At 37.0% G+C, this 19,375-nt stretch overlaps 1 protein-coding gene across 1 annotated transcript; it reads right to left on the bottom strand.

Moving 5' to 3' along the window:
- Positions 1-14,316: 14,316 nt before the first annotated feature.
- Positions 14,317-15,409, bottom strand: LOC126005828 (inositol monophosphatase 1). The gene has a single exon (XM_049771139.1). It carries the CDS (start codon positions 15,305-15,307, stop codon positions 14,477-14,479), a length of 831 nt encoding a protein of 276 aa, XP_049627096.1. The 5' UTR covers positions 15,308-15,409; the 3' UTR covers positions 14,317-14,476.
- Positions 15,410-19,375: the final 3,966 nt, after the last annotated feature.

The raw sequence follows: 19,375 nt of genomic DNA, 5'->3' as shown, positions 1-19,375 counted from the left end.
AACCCCTGAGCATCAAATGGGTGTGGCCGAAAAAAACAAACAAAAAATAAATTACATATTGTTTTCCAAAAAGGCTGAACCAGTCTACAGTGCCCACCAGTAGTGAATGAGATTCCCTTTATTCCTGAATCCATGCCAGCACTGATATGCTAGTTATTATTCTATTTGATGTCTGCCATTCTTTGAGATGATGGTATCTCATTATGTAAATAATTTTAAAATAGTTTTGACCAAACATGGTGATGAAAAAAATTATGACTCTATAACAGAATTCTAGAGATGAGTGGGATTATCACAATTTGTTCTATTATGTTCGGTCATGAGTTGAAATAATGGTAGTTATAAAATTTTTCCTGTTCTTGACACAAGAGTGCAACTCAAACTTCCTTTCAGGTGACCTAGTTACCTCAGTCACTGGTGATCTCATCCTTTAAACTCAATTCCAAGAACTTACAAATTCCTGCTCCACAGCACATTACTTTATTTATTTATTTATTTATTTATTTATTTATTTAGGTTTTTTGTTTGAAATTTATATCTGGCATCACTCAAGGGTTATTCCTGGATCTGCACTCAGAAATCACTTCTGGGGGCTGGAGAGATAGCACAGCAGTAAGGCATATTTACCTTGTATGTAGCCAACCTATGACCAACACAGGTTCAATCTCCAACATTCCATATGGTTCCCCAAGTCTGCCAGGGACAATTTCTGAGCACAGAGCCAGGAGTAACCCCTGAGCATCACCAAGTGTGGCTCAACTTCCATCCCCCAAATAGTAAGAAACCACTTGGGGCCGGCTTGGGGGACCAGACCATATGTGAGGCTGGAGATTGAACCTTGGCCAGCCACATAGAAGGCAAGCTCTCTACTAGCTGTACTATTGCCTCAGCCACTACAGCATATTACTTTATAATTTATCTACAAGGAACATGTTTATCTCTTCAAAAGAAGTGTAAGTTCCTGCAAGTCAGTTACACTTCCCCTGAATGTTTTATTCTGGTTAAACTGTGAACTTTGAGACTCATTGATTTGTATCTCAATAATGCCTTGAGACAAAGTTGAAATAAGGATACCTATTTGATAGGGTGAGATATAAGACATAAGTACATATAAAGCATAATGATAGTCACTCAGAAAAATCCTATCTATAATATCATTTGCAAATCCAATACATAGAGTGGTGCAGTCAAGTACACCCTTTTTGAATAAATTTAGAACTTAAATGAATGAATGATTCTCACCAAGGTATGCCAGAAAGGGAATGTTATTAGAACAAGAATCAGATTCTTGAGGACAGGAGATGGAAACAGGATGACAGAGGTCACAGCTGTTAAATTCCAGCCTTAAATTGGTTTTATACCATGTAATGATTCTGCAGATTTTATTTGGTTTCCTTTCTTTCTGGTTTTACTATGTCCTGAAGTTATCTTGAGCTTTTTGGGGACTATTTTTAGGAAGACCACCCCTAAGTTTTATAACACAAGGATCTTTTTGAGAACTATAATCTATTTTCATTCTTTCAGCATTTGGGAGAAATCCTATATCATTTTGATTCTTCATTGCATACTGTATCTCCTGCGGACTACCAATACGATATTTTCCATTTAAAGTATAAGCTTTGTACTTTGTTATCAAAACTATGACTTGATTTTCTCCAATAGCAATTCCTTATTATTATAAATTATTAGCATACTTTAAAAAATATTTTATTGGTATGTTTGAAAGAGCACTATTTTGTACAGAACAGCCTAAGCTGTTGTCTGAATCTTGTCTAAGCAAACTTTGAAGTTTTCTGATTTATTTTTCATCCTTACCTTAAGTTCAGATTTGTGATATCTCAGGGAGAAAAAAGAACAAGAAAAACAAGGAATACAAACTCAAATCAGGAGTTTATAGTGGCCTGAAGATCTCTAGTTATATTCAATACGTTGTTTACAATATCTGAAAACTTTGCAGAACAAGAGGTCAGGTGTGCCTAACTTTTACTTTCATATTCTTCCATTAAAACAACCACAAGCCAGAATCAATATTGCAAATCAGTGTCTAAAATAAAATTTTGTTTTAAAGAGAGGAAGGTAAAAGAGGGGCCGTAGTTTTCCATGCCCAAAAGCCTAGTTGGCCAGCAGCAGGTGGTCTCTATTCTGCAGACAGGCTTGCTGAGAAGAAATTGGAATTTAAAGGGAGAATGAAACACCTTTGAGACTTCTAGGTGGCCTGTCAGGAACTGGGAGAATTAGTTTGTCAGGGTATAATGGGAAATTATTATTAAGTCCAAAATTAAAGAACTCGACAGCCAAAGAGTGACTCCAGCCCAGTGGAAATGAGTGTCCTCCTCTTTACCTGAGAAATTTTTGGAGAACATTTTAAAAGGAAGCAGAACATGTCTTTTAATTCTCTGGGCTGAAAATCACAAGAAAGAAATGCTGTGATTTTTCTCTTAATTGTTGAACAAAAGAGGGATGCGGTTCCATTATGTCTGTCATAGCCCTCTGTTTGGCATTGTGGTAATTTTCTGGGATCTTTGTCTCTATGTGAGGGACACCACATACCACCCTGGTTCCCATCAGAGTAAGAGGTCTGTTTCCTCTTTGTCTTCCTTCTGAACTACCGCTGCATGCCTTCCTCCTCCCCAAATGTGCTGTCTTACATTATTCAACTAAAAAGATGCTTTACCAGCACTAGTGTCCTCAGATGTGGTTCACTCAAACAGCATCTTACCAGCAACTAAACCATAACTGGCATCCATCAACCCCTGACAAGCCAGGGAGCCGAGAAAGACAAGACTGCTTCAGGCTTAGACAAGCAACAATAAGAACATGTGCAGATTCCAAACCAAATCTAATAGACTTGGTGCCACGAAAGGCTTTTAGTGGAAGATGCTGTTCTTATTTTCCTTCTGGATTTTTCTCTGTAGGTTTGCTCTGGCAGACATAGTCCCAAAAGTTACAGGCTATGTGATAGTAAGTTACTTCATCTTTGACTAGGTTTATTTTCTATGGCTCAAAACAGTGATTGGGTGACTAGGGGCCTGTTAGGACACTGCCTGGCCACTCCCACTACTGCCTGGGTTGACCAAGGACTTTAGGGCATAGATGAAGTTTCCAGGCTACATTGCCTGGAAAGGAGTCTTCAAAGTCTTGTTGCCTGGGTAATAGCTAAAGAATGTCTTGTAACCAGGTAGTCACTGTACCGATGGAAGCTAGAGGAGTAGTTTTATTTAGAGTACAGGGAGGGCATCTTAAAGCTTTATTTCAACTGGAAATAAAGCAAAGTAAGACACTACTTTTCATTGCCACACTTTGGACAGAGAAACAAAGACCGAGCCCAAACGTGGTGGTACATTCAAGTTTTTTCTAGAGATTGTCACATTTAAAACTTGAACCTTAGTAAAATTATAACAGTATGTAGATTGCAAGTGTACATTATTATAATTCAACACACACATAAAGAAGTCAACACACTTTTTGGGGGGAAGGAGGCAATACCAAGAGTTGGAATCTTGGTTCTCTCTAGAGGAATTTTGTACCCTACATCCTGGACCCATTGTAGTCTATACCTAAAGAATTTGGGCAAATTTCAGACAGCACAGCAAGGACAATTTTTCTATTTCAGAAAGCTCTATAAAGGGAGAACAGTTTAACTATTTGGGAACAAGAAAAGTTTTTCTTTGGTCCTCAGAATTCGGTCAGAAAGAATTTAGAGGGAGCAAATGTCCTTACTTGTCATGGTTTATGATTTTTTTTTTTGGTTTTTGGGCCACACCCGGCGGTGCTCAGGGGTTACTCCTGGCTGTCTGCTCAGAAATAGCTCCTGGCAGGCACGGGGGACCATATGGGACACTGGGATTCGAACCAACCACCTTTGGTCCTGGATTGGCTGCTTGCAAGGCAAACGCCGCTGTGCTATCTCTCCAGGCCCGGTTTATGAGTTTTTATATTCTCTCACTTTGTTTTTTAATACCTACAGTTGCCAACTGCCAGGCTGAGTGGAGGCGAGCAAGCAGGAGGGAAATATGGCCCTCAGGTTCTGGAGCTGTAATGAGGGTAGTGGTCCTAGAGAGATCAGCCCCTGTTTGCCTCTTGTTGGCTTCTAAAAAGGGAGGCAGAAGAATGGGGCCTCTTTACTCTTCTAGAAATGAGCTGGCAGGAACAAACAAAGCTGTCTCCCACAACATCCCTGAACACTGCCCACGCTGGCCCTTGCCCCTTACTTCCTACCCTGGCAAGGCCACACATGGCACTGTTCTCTTGAATGTGTCTCAGAGGGTAAAGGAGTAAAGAGGGAAACAGTAACTCTATAGCACAACAGCCTGCTGTTTATGTTCAAATGTTCCTAAATTGCAATGCAGGAGGTACATTGAAGCTTGTATTGAAAAAAGGTGCCTCTCTGTGTGTGCTTGTGCGTGAGAGAAAGAATGAGAGAGATAGAGAAAGAGACAGAGAAAGAGAGACAGGGAGATAAAGTATCTGCAACTGTGTAGTGGGAGAAAAGCTTATTTTAACTTTTGCCTATTAAGGTAAGGAGCGGAAGTATGGATTTCATACGGGGATTTATATGATCAATAAATAGGAAGGGATTAGTTGTTTTATTTTTGCTGTTATGTGTAAATCTGATTTCCTGTTCTTGACCCAAAATGATTGATTCTCTCAGGATACAGCTAGAGATTCCTGTAAAGCCCTGTGCTACTCAGCAGACACCCAGAGTGAGGGTGGAGGACCAAGACCCTGAGGGTGCTGCCCTCACTCCAATTTCCTCTGTGTCTGGGTGCACAGTGGCAGGGAGAGGTCCTGTGAAAAGTGTCTGTGCTGGCTTTCTGGCTGTCCTCCAAGGAGAACTGTTCACAGGCCTGTTCTCAAGCGGCCTCGGTCCAGAGGGTCTAACTGGGAACACAGAATGCATTGCAATTTGTTTGCACCAACCTCAAAGAGATCCTTTTATGGGCAGACCCGTGCCTGCCTCCTTTTTAAAAAACTGCCTGTTGAGAATTTGACCTCCCTTGATCCGAATGAGAAAACAGGTGACCCCCTCAGAGAAGAGGCGGTTGTCAAAGTAGCTCTGTTTCTGGGGTCTCTCTTAGTGCAACCAAAGACAAATAAAGCTTTCAGCCTCAGAGGACACATGCATTGCCTCGGGCCACGCTGTGGAGTTTGGTGTGTTGTGGACAGTGAGACTTCCCTGCACAGGGAGGGAGGGTGCAGCTGCTCGAAAGATTTGGAAACTCTCAGGAATTGCCCTGCTGCTTTACAAAACGTTCTTTGATTTTTTTGATACAAGTGTTCCTGAATGGGGATGAGTGGGTTGAAAGAGTTAAATAGACCCTGGTGGAGGGATACTGACACTTTGGAGGCATGAGATGTATTGGAATGGTAAAATTGTGCCCCTAAAATACATAAACATGTATATTCTTATAATCCAATGTTACTCTAATACAAATATTTTTGTCCAAACTGTGAGAATTGTTAATATTAATTCACTTTTGTTCCATTATTTATGTTAATAGCAATTGTTTATGTATCTGGCTTATAAACCTACAAGATCATGAAGCTCAATTTGGTTATAATTTAATCCTCTTCCCGGATTAAGTGAAATGCACTACCTGTCCCCAATAAATTCATTTTTAAATGCAATGAATAAATAATTTTTAAAAATCAAAATAAACTGGACCAGAGTGATAGTATAGCAGATAAAAGGCTCTTGCCATGCAATCGCTGACACAGTTTTGATCCCCGGACATCACATATGGTCTATTAAGCACCACCAGGGATAATTTCTGAGTATAGAGCATGAGTTAACCCTGAGAATAAGAAAAAAAAATCAGTATATAAACTAATAAACAATTTCAGGTATACAAAAATCTTTACCCTCAGTTCAATATCCTTTGGTTTTTGTTGTTATTGTTTTTATTTTTTAACTGAAACCCAACTACAGACATATTTATAATCACGGTTCTTACACAAAGGCACTATTATAAGTATAAGGCACTTCTACTTCTTCCTCTTCTTTTTCTTTCTCCTCTTCTTCATTTTCATCTTCCTCTTTCCCCTTCTTCCTCATTCTTGTCTTCTTTTTTCTTTTCTTCATCTTTCTTCCTCTTTCTCCTCTTCTTCCTCTTCCTCCTTTTCTTCCTCCTCTTTGTCCTCCTCTGCTTTTTTCTTCCTCTTCTTCCTCTTTTCTTTTTATTCTTCTTCCCCTTCTTCCTCTTCTTCCTCTTCTCAAATTTCCTCCAACTCTTCTTAATATTCTCTTCCTGAGTCTCTGGGACTACAATGATTCCCATGTTGTCTCTGTTGAGTTTATCAAAGACTTCTATTTTCATCTATTCACAGTTTTTGAGTAGTAAATTCATTGATCATTTGCTTTAAGGTTCTTTTCCAATCTCTTCTGCTGTATGAAGTTGATCTGCTTCTCATCCTCTGGCTCACTGACACTGTCCTCAGCTGCTGTTACTCCCTTGGAGAGGCTTTCCATTGAGGTTTTCATTTCATCTACTGAGTTTTTCAGATCTGTTGTTTCAGTTTGGAGTTTTCTGAGTTCTATCATTGTGATCTGTTTAGCTCGATCTATGCTTGATTTGAGTTCTTTGAGCATCCTCCATATTAATACTTTAAACTCCTTATCTGAGAGGCTAACTAGGTAGTTGGTACTTTTCATGTCATCTTCATTCTCTATGCCTGGTGTTGTCATGCATTGTTTCCCCATTGCAACACTTGGATAGTGGTTTTTACTATGTGCTGTGCTGAGGTTTGTAAATTAGAAGACGCGCCTCTGCAGATTGAAGTCAGCCACTCTCCTCTGGCTCCACCTTATTGGGTGGGGCCCATACCAGGTTTGGGCTCTGGAGTCTTCTTGGCTGTTTGGGGCAGAAAAACAGACAAGGAGCAAGGCAGCAGTCTTTTAAAATGGCTCTCCCAGTTTGGGTCCTGGAGATTGTGTTCAATGGTGTCTTCTTGGCTGTGTTGGGCAGAAAAGCCTCAATATTGTTTGTGAATATCAGTAAAGAACAGATTCTGGGTTAGGTCAGGATTTTCAGTATCATTGAGAAAATAGGTAACTATGGATTCACTTAAAAAGAATTTTTTTAAATATTGTGATATCGGGATTTTTCAAATGCCAAAAAAAACCCATAAATTTTATGTGGTTAACCTTTAACATTACCATATTATGATATCATGATTAAGTATTAAAACAGAAAATAAAATGAAATTTAAAATTAGCTTTAGCTAATGTCAGCAACTTGATGTATAGGTCTCATTTTAGGAAAAAAGCCCAATGTTCCTGAATTTGTATAACTAAAATCTAAAAGGTTTGGTTATTTTTGACACAATAGCATTTGAATTATGTTTTAATGGCATTCCTAAGTCAAATAATTAAATCTTTATATGTATTTTTCAGATGATAGAAAATATAAAAGTGATAAAAATATTAGTTTCTTTTTCTACTTGGGAATAGATATATCACTTTTTCTACTTGTAATAGATAAATCACTTGGAATAGATAAGTAAAAATAATGATATATTTTATTATACATTTAGATGCTTATTTTTTATTTATTTTGTTTTGACCTCATTAAATATAATTTTAATTAATTTAATAGTGTTTTGATAGTTTAACTCATACTCTGTGTTGCACTAAATTAATCATTTAGTGTGGTGTTACTGAAATCAAAAATTTTGTTATTATCACTATCAATATGTAAAACCTGGAGAGAAAATAAAAATGATGCCACACACAGCATCCTAGTAGACAAGAGATTTTAGGCATGGATTATTTTTTCATGCTTCAAGAAGTTACCATAGCAAGTTTCATAATTTTGAGACTGGATACTAACACATAACCAGTCAAAAATGGAGCCAAACCTCAATTTAAGTCATTTGTTTCTTCTTCTTATGATTCTGTTCATAGGAAAGCTAAAAAAAATAATGGCAGCTCGATTTTTAAAAGTATGACTTTTAAATGTACTTGCTTATATCAGAACTAAATCCTTGCTCCTGAGGGGCTTATTGGATATAGAGCAATGTTTAGTGCTCTTTCTCCCAGTGAAATGGGGTTACTCAATGTACAAGTTATTTCACATCTGTATTTCAGGGTTAACATAATAAAGATAGCCATTTACATAGAGATCATTCTTTACTGTTAACAAAATTCTTTTACACACAAAAGAGCTTTGAGAGGAAGGAAAATGCACAATTGCAAGTGCTAATTATGCTTTTCTTTTTGAGATTTTAGTTTCTCAACAACAAAACAAAATATGACCCATATTTGTCTCAAATCCATCAGAAAAATTTGGAAAAACATATAATTTCACTTTTAAAGTATTTTTCTGGCACAAAAGATATTCAGACACATATTGAACATTCTGATCAGACTGAGCATTTATCAAACATCAATTTTATGCTCAGTGAAACTCCATATTTTCCCTCAAAGTCTTTATAGTTTTATGGGGAAGCAGATTTTTACAATGAAATGTTTTATTTTAACAGGTGCTAGAGAATTTGAGACAGAACTGCAACCAGGGGAAACTAACCATAAGCTGTTCCAGGTGAGTAAGGAAGGGAGACAGGTGAGAAGAGATGGAGGGAAAAAAAGGCTGGAGTCACCTATGAACTTACTGAACTTAAAACTCAGTGTCTGAACATGGGAGCTCCTGACTACTTGTTTCTCTATACCCAGCATAAAGTATTTCCCTGAGTCACTGAAGATGTTCAACTATATAAGAGTCTTTTTGTTATTGTGAGAGTCTTTGTGGAGAATAAGTCATATCATGGTTAGTGTGGGTTTATTTTGGGGGAATGGGTTCTCCCCAGCAGTGCTGGGAACCAATAAGTGTATACCCTATGGTGCTAGGAAGCCACATGTACTTGGATTTTAGCCAGAGTATCCTATAGGCCAAGCATACACTTCAGCTTATTGAGCTTTCTCTCTAGTTCTTAATATTATGATTTAAACTCTAAGAATGAATATTTACTTTTGGTAGATGTGACAGTAAGAGGAGAGAGTGATAGAGAGGTGAAAGAGAAAAACAAATCTGAGAAAGGGATAATGAGGTTGACCAAAAAAGGAATAATAAACATAAGAAAGTATAGGAAAGTATGAATATTAAGCCAAAGACTATAGAAACAAGACATTTAATAAGAAATGGAGCATTTAAGAAGGAAATATTAACAAAAATTAATTTCTAGTTAATGTTCCATGTATATATAGCATGTTCAATTTTATTCCTCCTAAGCTTTTAGAATTTCCTTGAAGAATCACAAATATTTCAACTTTCTTTGTCCTTTAAACACTGTTTTACAGGGTATTGATCACCAATTATTATTTATTCACTTCAATTATTTTAAAAGCCTCCCTAAATACGTATAGTCCCTAAAAAGAATTTTCTTTTTTGTTTGGTTAGTTTTTGTTTTTGGACTACAACTGCTATGCTTAGAGCATTACTCTTAGCTTTTCATTCAGGAATTACTTTTGGCAAGTTCCTGAGACCATAAGGGATACTGGGATTGAACCTGGATCAGTCCCCCTGGAAAGCAAATCCCAAACAATTGTACTATAGCTCTGGCCCAAAAATTATGCTGTTGTTGTTTTTACCATCACATTCCTAGAATCTACTTTAGTAGGTGATGAATAATTAATTACTTGTTGGTAGTAAATATTAAATTTTTACTATCTTGCTTTCCTCAGTTTTTGTAAATTTCTATTTTCAATACTCACATGTTTGTTGATATAATATTCACCCATGTTAATATGTATATAAGGTCATGAAGAGGAATGAAAATACAAAGTTGAATATACATGGTTCCTGTATTAAATGAGATCTCAAGAAAAGAGATAGAAGTGTTTAAATGTGTAGTGTAGTGCACTTATCTTTGAAAGTATGTCAAGAAATAGTGGAGAAGGATCTTGAAAGCAACATCAATGAGATCAAGGAGAAAAGGTACAGGAGCAACCTGTATTGTAGATGAAGTATGATGTTTAAAGCATGAAATAAGAGTGAAAATTTGGTGGGAGAATGACCACACAAGTGACCAAGAGTTAAATACATAATTATTTCACCTTAATAAAGTCTGAGGTGTTGTTATCTTTGAATGAAGTATATTTAAATATGTTTAAGTAAGTGTTAAAATTTGATTCATTTTGGGAAGAGGCAATAGTGCATTGGGTAGGGTGCTTGCCTAGCATGTGACTTATCCTGATTCTATCTCTAACATCCCATACAATTCTCCAAGCCTCATCAGGAGTGTTCTTTAAGCACAGAGCCAAGAGTAACCCCTGACAAGTAACCAGATATAATCATGAGGTGTGGTCCAATGACATATATATACATAATTCATTTATTATAATTGCAATTCTCCAAATAAAAATTACCAAGAGCCTAAATCAAGGCAACAATTAGACATGAAACAATTTCATGTGATTTTAGGAATAAATGTTCATAAACATTTTAGTCATGTAGATACAGCTATAGATATAAATATAGATAGGTATAATATAGATACATATATATACATAGCGATAGATATAGGTACATAGATATACATAAATATACATATAGATATACATGATATCGATATAAATACACCAGAGATCAGTCACCAAAAAACGAAAGGCATTCTGGACTGTTTAAACAAAGTGATTTTTTGTTTTTGGCTTCGGTTTTGGTTTTTGGCCCACATCTGGCAGCTCTCAGCTCTTAGCTCTCAGTGCTCAGCTCTCCCGGTTCTGCACACAAGAATCGCTTCTGGCAGGCTCATGAGACCATATGTGTTGCCGGGGATCAGACGCAAGTCTGTCCCAGGTCGTTTGCATTCAAGACAAATGCCCTACCACTGTGCTATCACTCTGGCCCAGTGATTTTTTTTAAAGCAGGCTACAAATGGCTTGAAGACTGTTTAGAAGTGCTGAAAAAGAATCTGATTCTAAGCTGAACTTCCAAGAATTAGTCTCAATGTGGTATAGCAGCAGAACAGGGCTGACAATCTGACTTTATTGCCTTGAACGTAAAAAACATGTATGTAAGTGGAACTTGTTTAAATAACCATGTTATCTATTTTAATGTGTACCAGTAAAATGAATGCACAGTGACATGTTTTTCATATTTCTGAAATTAATTTTAATAGTCTCACCTATCTTAGTAGAACCTACATCACAATCAGATCTAACATCAAAGACATTCAGGGAACATCATTGTTCAACTCTAAAGTATTTTTAATGTAGAAAGTCATAATAGAGAGATTGAAAGAGATTTTGAAAAAGCTAATATCACCGTTATATTCACTACAGTGTGCAATTAAATAGAGTAACAGTATAAACTTAAAATGATCCCCCTGTCTTTCAATATTGAAACACTGTTTTATGGAGCCAGAGAATAGAGGAAGAGAATATGTGCTTTGGAGTTTTGTTTTGTGTGTACCTTTATTCCACACAAGTGAAAAAGCCCATCAGATAACTGTATAGACACTTTCCAAAAGTGAAAAATATTAGGCAAAAAAAATTAGTACAAGAGTTAAGGTGATTGCCTTGCGTCCTGCAAACCTTGGTTCAAATCCAGGGTGCTACATAGGGTTGTCTCCCTTTGTTTCACCAGGGGTTGCTCTTAGAATAGTCCCTGAGCACTGATTATGATGTGGCCCATAACCTCCCTTTCCTAGCCCATTTTCATAATCAATAAAAAGTTTAAAAAAAATTGGAAAACTGAAGGGGGTAGGTATAAGCTCAATGGAAAAGAATAACAAATACTTTTGTGAAGCACATTAGAACAGTGTACTAGAAAAGTGAAATTAGCAGAATTACCAGTAACAATAAAAAAAGAAAAAGACATTATGCAAGCTCAAATTTCTTATTACTAGACTCAATAGATTTTTAAAAGAATTTTTATTGTGACCAAAGTGAGTTACAAATCTTTCACAGTAATATTTAAGATACATAGTGATAATGAATTAAGATCCATAGTGATAATGAATTAGGACCGTTCGCACCACTAGTGTTGTACTCCCAACACCCCTTTTCCCAGCATGGATCCCATATCTCTCTAATGCCCACCCCCAGACTGCTAGTATAACTGTTCTCCTCTGTGTTTAGCTTGTTGTAGATTGGGTTTTGATTCTATTGTCATTGACTTTAAGTTTGATGTTTGAGTCTGATCATTTTTTTTTTCAGGATCAGTCCATTTAATGCATTAGATGCGCACAATAAAATAATTCCCATCTTTAAAACTTTGTGATATTTTTCATTTTATCAAATACAAAGCTAAAAGAACCGAAAATTTAAAAAGTCTGTTTACATGGCAAGGCTAACAATAAATATTCTTTTAAGATTATCGTTACATGACTAAAATCCAACTACAATCATATTTGTAATCAAGGTGTTTAAATATATTAATTTAAAATAAAAGATTATCTGGGCCCATAGAGATAGCACAGCGGCGTTTGCCTTGCAAGCAGCCGATCCAGGACCAAAGGTGGTTGGTTCCAATCCCGGTGTCCCGTATGGTCCCCTGTGCCTGCCAGGAGCTAGTTCTAAACAGACAGCCAGGAGTGACCCCTGAGTACTGCTGGGTGTGGCCCAAAAACCAAAAAAAAAAAAAAATTTATCTATGCAAACCATTTTCTTTTCTTTTCAAGTCTGACAGGCCAAACACTACTAAGGAACAAACAGAACCCAGTGGTCACAAAATAAACAGTCAAATTCAATAATAACAGTATATTTGCCAGGCTCTAGGCTTCTGCACAAACAGATCAGGAGGCCCATCTTTAAAACACGAATATTAAAGTAAAGGGCTGGAGAGAGAGCTCAAAAGGCTGACCCTACCCATGCATACTTTGCAATGGAGAAGGCTCAGCGTTTGATAGCCAAGCTCCACACCCTCACTTCCTACCACAAAACTGGGAGAAGCCTGAGTACTGCTGGGTATGGTTCAAAAACAAACAAAAAACTTAAAGCCAGGGGTGGAAATGATAGTTGGCCGAACGAACCCAGGTTTGATCCTTGGCATCCCATACGGTCTCGTGCCGGGCAGGAGCAATTTCTGAGCGCAGAACCAGGTGTAACCCCTAAGCACTGCCAGGTGTAGCCCCAAAAGCAAAAACTAAAAAAAAAAAAAAACCTTAAAGGTAATATAATGTCACACTATCTCAAACATAGCACATAACTGAGAAAAATGCATTTTAAAGGTAATTTTCTTCTCTTTGAAACTAGGATATTAAAGAAATCCAAACAAATACTGCATGTAATTGACTTGAAAAAAGTATTATCTGTTAGGATGTCCACAATCAGGAATAATAGTCTGGACTAAAATTGCACAGTAAAGTGAAATGCTAAAAGAAATAATAATGTGAAATGTAAAAAAGATAAATAGGTCATTTGAAATTCAAGACCTGAAGTAAAATATAGAATGGTGAACTAATTACCTCACATACTTATTAGAACTAGTAATTGCGGGCCGGGCGGTGGCGCTAAAGGTAAGGTGCCTGCCTTGCCTGCGCTAGCCTTGGACGGACCGCGGTTCGATCCCCCGGTGTCCCATATGGTCCCCCAAGCCAGGAGCAACTTCTGAGCACATAGCCAGGAGTAACCCCTGAGCGTTACCGGGTGTGGCCCAAAAACCAAAAAAAAACAAAACAAAAAAAAAAGAACTAGTAATTGCTACCTCCATTCTTTCGATGATTTTTTATTTTTTTTGTGGAAGGGGAGAACCTTCTACATGTTACAGGTACTATGCCAGATATGCTACCTGAAATGAATAAATCAAGTCTTTACACAAAGAAATAGTAACTTGGGATAAAAAGAATTTATATTCTTATAAATGTAATTAAATATGGCTTTCAGAACTAAAGAGTAATATTTTCTTCTAATGTTTTCTACAGCCAATGAGATAGTTCAAAGGGCATGTGTCTATGTGGTTCGAGGCCCAAATCAAGTATTTCATTTCATAGCACATGAAGTCATTTAACATCACCTGAGGTGGTCCAAAACAGACAAAAGAAAAACATTAATAAGAAGGGTTTGTGTACGTAAATAGTAAGTCAACATTCAGACTCATACTCAGAATACCAAACCTGTTAACTGTCTATTTCACAAATACTTATTTTATAGGCCGTACTTCCCCCCAAAGTGATTTTTTTGGGGGTGTGTGTGTGTGTGATTTTAACAGGCAATGCTCAGGGTGCTTCAGGACACCATATGGGTCGCCTACATGCAAGGCAAGCAGCTTCTCTGCTGGACTATTGCTCCAGGCCTGGAGATGATCATTATTAGATGCAACTCTTACACAACATTTTTAAAACAAAGAAACATTTCACCTATTTTTATATAACTACTCTCAATACAATGCAGAAGCTGCAACCTTTATATCTGATAAATTATGCTACTTTATAGCAATCACATTATACATCTGAAACGGATGTCTAGATTGTATAAACCCATCAGTGTGTCAGAGAAAATCTGGGACAAAGCAACAGTGAGGAAGTGACGTTGTTCTAATTAATCATCATCTCTTTGCAAAGGTATTATCTGAATTTCTTTGGCTATTCTTTCAGCTATTGCTTTACTATTTGCAGCAATTATTCTTCGTGACATCAAATCAAATGGTCCACCTGTTACATCCAACAGAACTCCACCAGCCTCGGTAACAATAATGCCAGCACCTGCCATGTCCCAGCAGTGAATCCCCATCTCGTAATAGGCATCGGCGGCCCCAGTTGCCACCAAGCACATATTGACAGCTGCAGTTCCAACACCTCGAATCCCATGAATGGGAATGCAAAGAAGCTTTTCCATATTAGAAAGAACAATTTTTATCGTCTCTGGTGTTCTGGAGGAGCCCAACTCTGTTACCAAGAGTGATTTGGTAATATCTTCCTGTTTTGAGACCTGAAGCTTTTGACCGTTGCAAAAGGCACCTTTTCCTTTCCTGCCGGTATACATCTTATCCTCCACACAGCTGTATACAACTCCAAATTCCATCTTCTTATCTACAACGAAGCCAATGGAAACAGCTACAAAAGGAAACCTATGTACAAAGTTAGTTGTCCCGTCAATAGGGTCGATGATCCACGTGGGGTTGTCTGTTAGGATACTTTTTTCCCCCGCTGCTACCGATTCTTCACCAATGAAACTGTGTGATGGATACTTTTTCTTTATGGAAGAAATAAGCATTTTTTCCACTTTTTGATCAGTAGCAGTGACCAAATCAGCTGGGGAACTTTTAATCATAACATTCATTTCATTTTTCAGAGCTTCACAAACCACCTCTCCAGCTTGTCTTGCTAGGGTTACTGCATAATCCATGCACTCCTGCCAAGGATCGGCCATCTTCTCCGGCTGATGCGCACAGCACTAACCGAACCGAACCGAACGTCACGCCCTGCAAGAGATCCCACTGCTTCTGGGGCTCCAAATAAATGGGAGCGAAGGAGGGGGAAGCCCAGACCGGAAGTCCCGCCCCGGAAGGCGGCCACGAAAGCGTTGCTGTAAGGCGAGTCTGATCATTTTTTATTTCCACTCAATGTTCATACGACTGTTTGGTCTTGGCACCCTCCATTTATTTTCCTCCTCAATTCATGAAGCAGAACAAGATGATTCAAGTTATGTGGTTCTGTTGGGAAAAAAAAAACTGGGAGGATTCCGTCTAGAGGTTATAAATATAAATTTAAACAAAGGAAAAAAAGGAAGAAAAACAAACAAAAAGCAAAAAACAAACAAAAAAAAAAACAAAAATAAACAACAACTACAATATTAAGCACCCAGCTACTAAAAACAACCACCATCATATAAATAACCACGAGAATAAAATAAAAAGAAGAAAAAGAAAGAAAGAATCAGAAAAGAGAAGAAAAAGAAAAAAGTTAATAAGGAAAAATAAACGAAGGAAAGAGGGCTGGTGTGGCAAGGTTTTGTGCTGCCTTTTTCTTTTTCTTTTTTTTTTTTTTTTTTTTTTTTTTTTGCATAGACACAGTAAGTATTGGGGAAATTAGAAACAGAATTCCCTTGGCTTAAGAGATACAGGTTTTCTCTGCCCTTGAAGCATACTGCCATGAGAACAACTATAGTCTCCATACAAGCTCATCTTCACACCCCAATGTCTTTTTATGGTGCCAGAAAACTTTCTGATCAGTTGTGGTTGGTAACATCACACCTCTGTAGCTAGAGATCTTGGTATTTGTACAAGAAAAAGGCTAGGACAGAGTCTTTATAGTTCTAGAAGTTCTGTTTCATCACTGTTCTAATCAGTCTTCTGTAATTAAAGGTCTTGGTTTTTGCTCAGATCCTAGAAAAAAACCTCTGATGGATATACTCAATAGATTTTATATTACTCTAGAAAAAATTATAAAGGCTGCTAAATGTTTATTCTAAATTTATATAATTGTTATGATATTGATGACAAATAATTCATAAGCCAATGCTAGATAGTGTATTGTATTTACTTTAATGGAAAGAATGTCAGAGATAATAATATCTCTTAATTTTTTTAAATAAACATTTCCTTAATTATTTTATTTGCTAAAATACACCAAGAACAAGTAAAGAACTGATTCAAGGTCACTGAGTCAATGAAGTACACCCTCAAGTACTCAGAAAAAATAGATGTCATGGCTGGTGCCTGAGAGAGAGAGAGAAAGGGAAGTGTCAGTGTACATTTGTTCAAGCAAGAGCTTACAGGAACCTTTGCTCCACATAACTGTTACAAGATCTTCAAAAGAACAGACAGTGCCCAGTGTGGTACAGTCATATCCTTGGCACTTTAGAACGAGGGTTCCTAAAAAATATTCTTACTATTTTATTGTTTATACAATCCTCAGAACTTCTCACATACTACAGTTTATGATCTTTAGAAAATTATTGTTTGTACTAAGTATATGAGAATTGTAACTTCTCATAAAATTGTCCATTGTTTAATTTTCCTTAGAACCAAATATCCATGGACACTAAAAATTTAGCCAGATGATATCTTCTGTTTTCTCATATATATTATTTACTTAGTCAAAACAGCAAAACTGTGAAGACCTTTCAACATGTTCCTCTTGTCAAATTTGGAGAGTATTTCTGTTTAGTGTTGATAAAATTAAAATATTTATACGTATATATGTATATATATCAATACCCTACATTAGAATCTCAGTCACCTACAGAAATTGTTGAAGTAAAAACTCCCTTTTAGTGTCTGTTAGGTTAAGTTTAGCAAATATAAGCATGGGTAACCTGTTTAAATTCATTTTCAGATTATCAAAAGACATTTTGTATACATGGAGAGGTGGTTCCTTGAAAGGAAAATACTTACACTATGAGTTAATTCTGTTTATCTGAATTTCAAATTTTGCTGAGTATCATGCATTTTGTTTGGCAACCCTGTCTTGTGAAAATTATTTTATTTAGATGAACTCTCTTTTTCTGTTACCACCATGAATTTTTGTTAGTGACTTTTTTCTTCACAATTTGAACACACTTTTTAAAAGATTGTCAATTCCTAGCTCATTATCAATGACATCATTAGCATCACCATAGCTCTAAATTATGTTAAATCAGGATTAGAATTACTAACAAATTATAAAGACAGAAAGGCTCCCAAGGAAGTTCGGATCAAATTATGATCAAGAAAGGAAAGGAAGGAAGTGCCAAATTTAGCTTGTAGATAATGCTCAGCATAGTAAATGCTCTGTAATGGAGTCAGACATAGAATACCCCTGGGAGGTGATGGGCACACAGCCTCACATTTCACAGATGGAGAAATTTGAACACAAAGACAGCTAGTGACTTCTTGGGGAAGGGGGGCAGGAAGCAACAGTGTAAAGGACTAGAGGAAGAATGGAGAAAGCATATCTTCCGAAATCAGTTCATACCTGGCAGGCAAGGCCTGGAGAAAGCAGGCTGAAATGTTGATATTTTGTTAAAATAGGTTTCTTCTTTATACTTGGGTAAGTTTTGTCTTACAAACCAGCCCTTTGACACAAATTTTAATATCCACATTTCTCATATCTGGAAAAGTCATTAGAGAACAAGTTACTCCCAGCTCTTCATTTTATGGATGAGAAGTTCTCCAGCATTATATACTGTAGTCTAAAAACTGAAATACTTTACTATAGAAAGGTATCAGAGAAGTAGTAGAAGGAGAGAGATACTTGCCTTGAATGTGTACGAATCTCATTTGAATTTCTCGGACCATATAGTTGTTCCCGACCCCCACCCCAGCACAGCCAGGAGTGACTTCTGAGCACAGAACTTGGAATACTAAAAAAATAAAAAATAAATAAAAAGAACTTGAATACTGAAATAATCCCTTGAACACCACTAGGTAGATTGACCAAACAAACAAGCCATCAACAACAGAAAGTAAATGCACCAAGTGAAGGAGTCCATCTAACTCTAAGTCTAAGGAAAGATACTTCTTAATGTGTAAGATACGCAACTTCAGGTAATCCTGAGCTTCTCCTTTTGAACATCTCTACTGCCAGTTCAAATGCTCCGTAAAACTTGTTTTTTTCCCAAATTCCTCAGAAAGTGTGCTGCCCTTTATTAGGCTCTGCCATCTTTCACCTATGAATTGTTTCCCTTGAAGAAAAGACATCAATCAGTCTTATCACTAAATTTGTTTAGTTTCATTTGTCAGAGTAGAGTAGAAGCTTCTGGGTAAAATAATAGCTATTAAAATATAATTATAACACACAAATATTAAGGAAATATATGTCAAATTTATATTTATTTATATATATATATTATTTAAACACCTTGATTACAAACGTGATTGTGTTTGGGTTTCAGTCAAATAAGAACACCACCTATCACCAGTGCAACATTCCCATTACCAATGTCCCATATCTCCCTCCTCGCAACCACCCCCCGCCTGTACTCTGGACAAGCTTTCTATTTCCCTCATACATTCTCATTGTTAATATAGTTCACAATGTAGTTATTTCTATAACTAAACTCATCCCTATTTGTGGTGAGCTTCATGAGGTGAGCTGGAACTTCCAGCCCTTCTCTCTTTCGTGTCTGGAAATTATTATTGCAAGGATGTCTTTCATTTTTCTTAAAACCCATAGATGAGTGAGACCATTCTGCATCTTTCTCTCTCTCTCTCTCTCTCTCTCTCTCTCTCTCTCTCTCTCTATCTCTGACTTATTTCACTCAGCATAATAGATTCCATGTACATCCATATATAGGAAAATTTCATGACTTCATCTCTCCTGACAGCTGCATAATACTCCATTGTGTATATGTACCACAGTTTCTTTAGCCATTCGTCTGTTGAAGGGCATCTTGGTTGTTTCCAGAGTCTTGCTATGGTAAATAGTGCTGCAATGAATATAGGTGTAAGGAAGGGATTTTTGTATTGTATTTTTGTGTTCCTAGCATATATTCCTAGGAGTGGTATAGCTAGATCGT

This window comes from Suncus etruscus, chromosome 4, assembly GCF_024139225.1.
Source record: "Suncus etruscus isolate mSunEtr1 chromosome 4, mSunEtr1.pri.cur, whole genome shotgun sequence".
Classification (NCBI taxonomy): domain Eukaryota; kingdom Metazoa; phylum Chordata; class Mammalia; order Eulipotyphla; family Soricidae; genus Suncus; species Suncus etruscus.
The sequence above is the reverse complement of the archived record's forward strand: the minus strand, read 5'-3'. Positions and strand labels throughout refer to the sequence as shown.